We start from the raw sequence: 8,773 nt of genomic DNA, 5'->3' as shown, positions 1-8,773 counted from the left end.
TCTCTATGAACTCGTCCTTGCTTGCGTTTGTTTCTTTTCTACTTCTTATTTTTTTAATTAATCAAATTTAACACTTTGTAATTTCTTTCTGATCAGTCTATATTTTATAGATGGTCTATTTAACATTCACTTTATTGCAATTAATAATTAAATAATGTATAAGTATACGAAATTAAATAAACTATCTTTGTAACAAAAAATTACTCAGCTTTGACTAAGTATCAAAAAAATTATTAAGAGAAAACAAAAGAAACACTCTATATGATATTTAGGTTAAGTTAAATGATACTTTAGTTACTACAAAATTATTATTATTACTATTGGTTTCCCACCTGGTGTCCTCGGATTGGAGCCATAGACCCATTTGGAGGGGGGGGGGGGGGAGGGCGCTCCCTGGATTTTTCTATCCACAACTCGAACCCAAGACCTTTGGTTACGGAAAATTTGACCACATCTTTGATGGTAACAAAATTATTTAGTGATTTTATACGTGATGTCACAAAATATAGTTTAATGACTTTGGTTTGCAATAAAATAAGGGTTAGGTGACCATGTCTATGAGATCAACCCCGTTCTTGAGTTATTTAAAGCTAGACAATCTTGTTTTCTCAACAAATATACCTTTGATACATTTTCGCTAGAGTATATATTAGATTGTGATAGTTTATCTCAATACCTTTGATAAATCATTAGTTCAATTTCAGTTTTACAATTCTACGTGTCCACCCCAAATAGGCTAATACCCGACAGCTCCGGACTTGTGGAGATGTATGTCACCACAATGTTGACATTTAACATGTTCCTCGTTAAAAATGCATCCAAACAAGGTGATCTTCGAACGAAGAGGTGAATAATGTACACTAGTTGAATAACAAATTTAGATAAAGAGAGAAAAGAATTGTGTGAAAATGAAGAAGAATGGAGGGGTATTTATAGTTTGAAAATATGACTAAAGTGGTGTTATTCATAAATTTAGGGGTTCAAATTAAAATAGCAACGACTAGTTTTTAAATTTACAACGGCTTGACTTTTTTGAATTTATGACTAAACTTTTTTTTTAATAGCAATTTTATCATTAGATGTAAATGTTAATTTTATTATTATTAGTAAATGTAAATGTCTATTTTTGTATTAGAACTTAAAAAAAAAAAAAAAAAAGCCCGGCCTACTAACTATAACCAACACAAACAAAGTCCGGCCCCTAAATTATTTAAGTTAAAAGATGTTTAAATATGGCCCGGCCCACTTGACACCCTTAGCCAAAAATCCTAAATTTGGATGAAGAAAGCTCATTTAATTTGAAATTGAATAAACAAGATGTGACTACTAGAAATAATAGATTTAAGATTTTAAACAATTTTATCAGATAAAAAAGAAAAAGGAGACGTGACAAAGTACATGTTGCATTTTATACTCTTAAGAGGACAAATTTGACATTTTGTGGTAACTAAAGACCCAACTTCACATTTTTTTGGATTGTATCTTTTGTTTTTTGTTTTTTGGCGTAACTACTACGACTATCTTCTTTTATGAGCTTTTAACAAGAAACAATATGGGATCACTACTCTTGAATGTAACTTATGCCCAAAACAATAAAAGCATAGGAATCCCATATTTTATAGGTAACAGGAGAAAATTTGTGAACTTGGTCTACTAGTTATTGTCAAATATTAATTTTACCTTGTAAACACATATAATTTGATTTTTAGTTCACAGAATTGCTTTTTGGGGATCTTCAACTAATTATTTTCACCTTGTTTGGCTTTTTTTTAATTTTACTAATCACCATGTACGTACCTTGCACGTGTGAGCTTGATTCCTTTCATGTGCAAACATGTGCAATTGTTCTTTATAATTTAGAGTTACGGTAAAATTTGAACCAATAGCTTGTGCCAACTCTGATAAAAAAAGACCCTAAATGAATAACAAAGGAAGAAAATAACTCTAATATTAGATGGATTTGAATCATTTGAAGAAAAATAACTCTAATATTAGATGAAGTTCAATCTTTGTCAACTCCTTCAGTTATATATTGTGTCCAAAAGAGTAATTCAATGTTGGTTTTTATTAAAAGGTCATAAAACAAGAAGTGACAACGAAGATAATAGAAATAGTTGCACCAACGGCAAAAGAACAAAGAAAAAAGTTAATTAATAAAAGAAGAAAAGGTGAAGAAGTTGGTTCTTAATCACAAATCTTATGTTTTTCCTCTTAAGAGTTGCTTGCCAATTTCAGTTGTCTGCCTTTATACTCTTTATATTTTTCACAAGAAAAAATAGGTGAGTAAAAGAATATTAAAACAAGAAACAAAAACAAAAACCAACGCAAACAAAGTCAAAATTATTTAAGTTAAAAGATAAATATGTAGAACGACACATTAGATAGTGTTTGTCATGCTGTAATTGAGCATTGATCATTATATAAGCAACCATTTTCTTCACTACACCAAGCCAACAACATTACTTTTCTCTAAACAAACTATATTTCTCTGTAAGGTTTTCCTTTGAATTCCAGAAAATGGAAAATCAAAAACTACCTCTCCCAGGTAGCTCCAGTGTGTTAGAAAGGATTGGTTCCATTAAACCTTCTGCCTTCTTTGATGAACTTGTCCTTGCCAGGGTAAGGCTGTTTCCTTTCGACTTCTTTTGTTTTTCACTTTGTAGCTTCTTTTCACATTTTTTTTTTGGGGATTGATTTTAATAGATAGTCACTTAACTTCTATTTTACTGCATAAAAATCACCAAATTATTTTTCTAACAAAAAAATATTAATTTTTATCGAAGTATGTATAACAAAGTCACTAAACTATTTTTTGTAACAAAAAAGTCACTCAGCTTTGCTTAGAAATCATAAATAATTATTTTGAAGAAATAAAAGAAAAAATTTATATGATAGTTAGGTAAAGCTCATTAACTGTTTTATTAGAAATAAATTCTTAGTAACATTTTTTTTTGTACTTAAACCAAAACTGATTGATTTTTATGTTAAAAATATAGCTTACTAGTGTAATAATTATATGTTAAGTGACCATATCTATGAAATTAGATTCATTATTCTTTAGTTATTTTGGCTTATTTGTTAATAATTACTAACAACTATTTCTTTTCAGGAAGCAACACTGAGGTCTTTAATCCAGTTTCTTGAGAAAAACTAGTGTCTTGAGAAAAACTGTGAGGATGCATAGGCTGAAGAAAAGCTGGGATGTCTACCTTACAGAAATAGGAAAGTTTTGATTTTTCTGAATGCATGGACTCATGTGGGATGGTGGATATTGGATACTCTGGATCAAAATTCAGCTGGTGCAATAATTGGAGGTCAAGCAAGAGGATTTGGAAAAGGTTGGATAGGGTATTTATAAATGACCAATGGGCTCAAAGTTTGTAACGTCGTCAGCGACGTACCCTCTTTATTGTCCCTTTCTTCTTCAGTTCATAAAATCTTCTATCTCCCTTCTTTCTCTCTATCATATTCATTTTTGCTCTCTTCTCCAATCTTTTATTTGTAATATATCTTCTTCACTTCATAAAACTAATACTCTTCCGTCTCTTTAATTTATCTCTTCTCCAATTCTTAATTCTAATATCTTTTTGAGTAATTTATGGAGTCTCCACCACCATCACCACCATTTTCATCGCTAACACCTCCATATTCACTGCTATCAACATTGCCACTATCACCGCTGTCATCGCCACCACTATCATAGCTATCATCATCACTACCACTATCACCACCGCTATCAACACTATCACCACTGCTGTTCATCGAAGAGCCAAAGACTTTAACTCAAGAAGAATTCAATGCTCTTAAGGTACTTTTGATATATATGTATATATAATATATATTCTTTTGAATTTTCTAAAGCATATATATTGAGTTTACAAGTAATGCTGATGTGTTAACTTGTTATTTACTTGTTAATTTTAGGAGAGGGTTCTTCACGTAATCAACACACATACACCTGTTCCATCCGTTTTTTGGCTACAAAACCAAACCTAGCACCTAAGGAGAAAAAAACATAATCCAAAAAGCAACGAACCAGTAGCTCTTTAACCCTCTACAACCATGAAAACAGGCTCTTAAACCTCCATAGCCACCATTAAACATCATGAAAACCAGTTGTTAGCACCACCATGACAAACACCTAAAACCTCCATTAAAACAAGCTTTCAACCACTTTTTTTTAACCATCTCAATAGCCGTGGAAACCAGCTAGCAAGCTAAACCGTCGAGAAACCACCATTTCCAGGTTTTGTAACGTCTGCCACATCTCCCTTCGTTATCCCTTTTCTTCTTCACTTCATAAAATCCTTCTACTATCTCTCTTCTTTCTGTCTATCATATTCTTTCTCTCTTCTCCAATCTTTTACTTCTAATATATCTTCTTCACTTCATAAAACTAATATTCTTCTGAGTACTTTATTATCTCTTCTCCAATTTTTAGTTCATTTATCTTTTTGAATACTTTATGGAGTCTCCACCACCATCACTACTATCATCACCACCATTTTCACCGCCAACACAGCAATATTCAACGCTATCATCACCACCACTATCATCACCAGTATCACTGGTATCATCACCATCACTATCACCGCTATCATCATCACCACCACTATCACCATTGCCGTTCATCCAAGTGCCCAAGACTTTAACTCAAGAAGAATTCAATGTCCTTATGGTACTTTTGATATATATATATATATATATATATATATACATATATATTTATGCCTTTCTTAATTTATTTTTTTAAGAATTTATAACTTAAAAAAATATAACTATTAATTATACATACATATAACCTTGTTTGGACACAATTTATAACTCAAGGATTGACAAAAAAACTGAAAACATTTACTCTTGGACGTAATTTATGCCCAAAACAATCAAAGCGTAGGAATCCCATATTTTATAGGTAACAGGAGATAATTGTGGACTTGTTGTGCTAGTTATTGTCAAATATTACTTTACCTTGTAAACACATCTAATTTGATTTTTAGTTCGAAGAATTGCTTTTTGGGGATGTTCAACAAATTATTTTCACCTTGTTTTGGCCTTTTACTATTTTTCTAATCTCCATCTACGTACCTTGCACGTGTGAGCTTTATTCTTTTCATGTGCCAAACACGTGCAGATGTTCTTTTTATTTTAGAGTGACAGTAAAATTTGAACCAAGAACTTGTGCCAACTTCGATAACATGAAATATTCTCCCATCTAATTGATGAATCAGAGTCCAAATCGAAACCATGATAAAAAAAAAAATACCCTAAATGAATAACAAAGGAAGAAAATAACTCTAATATTAGATGGAGTTTAATCTTTTGTAGAGAAATAACTCTAATATTAGATGAAGTTCAATCTTTGTCAACTCCTTCAGCTATAAATTGTGTCCAAAAGAGTAATTCAATGTTTTTTTTTTTTTGGTTAAAAGCTCATAAAACAAGAAGTGACAATGAAGAGGATACAAATAGTTGCACCAACGGAAAAAGAAAAAAGAAAAAAGCTAATTAATAAAAGAAAAAAAGTGAAGAAGTTGGTTCTTAACCACAAATCTTATGTTTTTCCTCTTTAAGAGTTGTGGCCAATTTCAGTTGCCTACCTTTGTACTATATATATTTTTCACAAGAAAAAATATGAGGGTAAAAGAAGAGTAAAACAAGAAACCAGAAACAAAATCAACACAAAGAAAGTTGGCAAAACTGTTTAAGTTAAAAGATAAATATGCAGAACGACACGTTAGATAGTGTTTGTCAAGCTGTAATTGAGCATTGATCATTATATAAACAACCATTTTCTTCAATAAGCCAAGCCAACAACATTACATTTCTCTAACAAACAATAGTTCTCTCTAAGTTTTTTTTTTTCAAAACTACCTCTCCCAGGTAGCTCCAGTAAGTTAGAAAGGATTGGTTCCATTAAACCTTCTACCTTCTCTGATGAACTCATCCTTTCTAGGGTAAGGTCGTTTCCTTTCTACTTCTTTTGTTTTTAACTTTGTAATTTCTTTCTCACATTTTTTTTGGGATTGATTTCATAGATGGTCACTTAAGTTTTATTTTACTGCATAAAAATCACCAAATTAGTTTTCTAACGAAAAAATATTCAATTTATCGATGTATAACAAAGTCACTAAAGTAGTTTTTGTAACAAAAAGTCACTCAGCTTTGCTTAAAATCATAAATAATTATTTTGAAGAAATAAAAGAATTTTTTTATGTTATACTTAGGTAAAGTTCATTAACTTTTTTATTAGAAATAAATTCATAGTAACATTCTGTTATACCTAAATCAAAATTGATTTATTTTTATGTTACAAAATATAGCATACTGGTGCAATAATTACAAGTTAAGTGACCATATCTATGAAATCAGCTTCATTATTCTTTAGTTATTCTGGCTTATTTGTTAATAAAATAATAACAGCTATTTCTTTTCAGGAAGCAACATTTTTTTTTTTCATCAATCTCTCCCATCTCTATCACTAGAGCATGGCAGCATATTATATATATATATATATATATATATATATATATATATATATATATATATATATATATATATATAAAATTGCAAAGGAGCAAAGGAGTAGATCTCCCTGCACCTACTTAGAGTGGAGCATGCTCCATATCATCAAATAAGTAGGATTTCCTTCTAAGCTTACAAAAGAGCCATCTTAGGCTGAGAGGTTGCTACCAACCTCTCCTATACAGAGATTTATCACCTATTAAGGAACATCAAAATTATATAGCCTATACATTTGTCTATCTAAGCAAAAGGCATTTCGATGAGTCTTCATTCTGAAAGAAGGTAATTGCATTCTATCTACATTGATAGCTCCCCTGATCTCTCTCGGAATGTTCTGTATATTTGTTTCAAATATATCTCTACTGCATTGTAAACCCCAGTTAGCCAATAAATCCGCAACTTTGTTTCCTTCTCTGAAGCAATGGTGAATTGACCAGCCTTCCAGTTGGGACAAAGATCCCTCGAATGTTGTTGATGATGCCCCATAGCTCCCATGGAACATCTTTCTTCCTAGAAATCCAGTCCATTAGAAGCATAGAATCGCATTCTATATCGATTTTCTTTATTCCATTCCTATTACACCACTCAATCCCCATCTTCAAAGCCATGGCCTCTGCCTTGTTATTAGTCATACATCCAAAAGGCATGGCAAATATGTTCACCATATGGCCCCTATCATTTCTCATTATTCCACCTCCTGCACTCATTCCTGGGTTTCCTTTAGAGCACCCATCAGTATTCAGCTTTATGTATCCAGTTTTGGGAGGATTCCATTTTACAGGGATAGCGGTGATATACTCCTTAGCAAACTCCATCACTTTTTGAAAAGTTTCCCAATCAAGCAAAGGAGGGATCCTGGGAATTTGCTTGTGGATAGTGATAATAAGTTGTTGACAAATTTGAGGGATAATCCTATTATGATGCATTTTCACATTTTCAAATCTGCTCTTACATCTTGCTTTCCATACCTGCCATACAATAATTCCAGGAAGAATTTGAAGAGCCATTTTTTGAATGTCATTTTTACCTTTTGTCAGCCACCAAGTGATCATAAGATGTCTTAGATTAGCCGGACCACTACTGATGCCAAACATTTGATTGAAATACTTCCAGATATTGTTGCTGATCATACTATCAAAGAATAGGTGCTCCTCAGACTCTTCTTTATGACTGATGCAACAAGAACACATAGAAGGGATGTTGATGCCAAATTTCCCCAAGTTAAGATCAACAGCAACTTTGTGTTTCAGCAACCTCCAGAGAAAGAATGAAACTTTAAAAGGATTTTTCTTGTGCCATATCATCTTGTTGATCATGGAGGGGTTATGATGTATCCTGATACAGTTCCAAGCTGACTTACAGGAAAATTTCCCATCTTTGTTATCGGTCCATATAGGCTGATCTTTCAGAAGTGGAAATTCTCTAGTAATTCCTTGGATATGTATCACTATCTCATGAGGAAGGATTTTGTTAAGTTTTATGGTATTCCATCCATCATTGCAAAAGTAATCAGATACCTGCCCTCTGATAGAGGTGTTTGCATTACCATACTGAGCAAGTCTTCCTTTTCCAGTCCAATTATCCCACCAAAAACTTGAATTTCCTTCATTGATCTTCCATTGAATTAAGTGTTCCACCTTGTCTCTACTTTTCATCAGCCTTCTCCAGCAATGAGATTGTGTATAGCTCCATTTCCTAGCTACTGGGTGTATCCTCCTAGCATATTTTGCATTTAGGAAATCAGCCCACAAAGATTTCTTTGTTCTATAGCTCCACCATAATTTGGCCCCAAAACTGTCTGACACATCTTGTAAAGATCTGATGCCTATTCCTCCTTCATCTGTTGGAAAGCACATTTTAGTCCAACCCACCCAATGTTGTTTATTTTTCCCTTCTTTGGTCCCCCATAAGAAGTTTGCAAAGATTTTCTCCATTTGCTTAATGATTGATTTTGGAGGTTGACACATAGAAAGCAGATAAACAGGCATAGCAGCTAGAATGTGCTTGATGAGTGTCACTTTTCCTCCTGTTGAAAGCATATTACAGTGCCAAGCTCCTACTTTTTTAAGAATCCTTGTAGCAGTTTGAGTATAGAATTGTATCTTCTTTCTTCCTTGAAAAAGTGGGCATCCAAGATAATTGATTGGGAATTCTTTCCTTTGAACCTGCAAATATTGAGAGACTATATTAGCTCTGTTAGCAGATATATTAGTATCCATAATGAAACAGCTTTTCTCTTTATTAATAA

General features: G+C 32.4%; 1 protein-coding gene across 1 annotated transcript; it reads right to left on the bottom strand.

The window, feature by feature from the left end:
* Positions 1-3,576: 3,576 nt before the first annotated feature.
* Positions 3,577-4,632, bottom strand: LOC132034930 (uncharacterized). The gene is made up of 2 exons (XM_059425262.1): positions 4,463-4,632; positions 3,577-3,754 (listed from the first exon to the last, which is right to left on the bottom strand). Exons 1-2 carry the CDS (start codon positions 4,630-4,632, stop codon positions 3,577-3,579), a joined length of 348 nt encoding a protein of 115 aa, XP_059281245.1.
* Positions 4,633-8,773: the final 4,141 nt, after the last annotated feature.

Source organism: Lycium ferocissimum, chromosome 10, assembly GCF_029784015.1.
Source record: "Lycium ferocissimum isolate CSIRO_LF1 chromosome 10, AGI_CSIRO_Lferr_CH_V1, whole genome shotgun sequence".
In the NCBI taxonomy this organism is placed as follows: domain Eukaryota; kingdom Viridiplantae; phylum Streptophyta; class Magnoliopsida; order Solanales; family Solanaceae; genus Lycium; species Lycium ferocissimum.
This window is presented reverse-complemented; position numbering and strand designations above follow the sequence as displayed.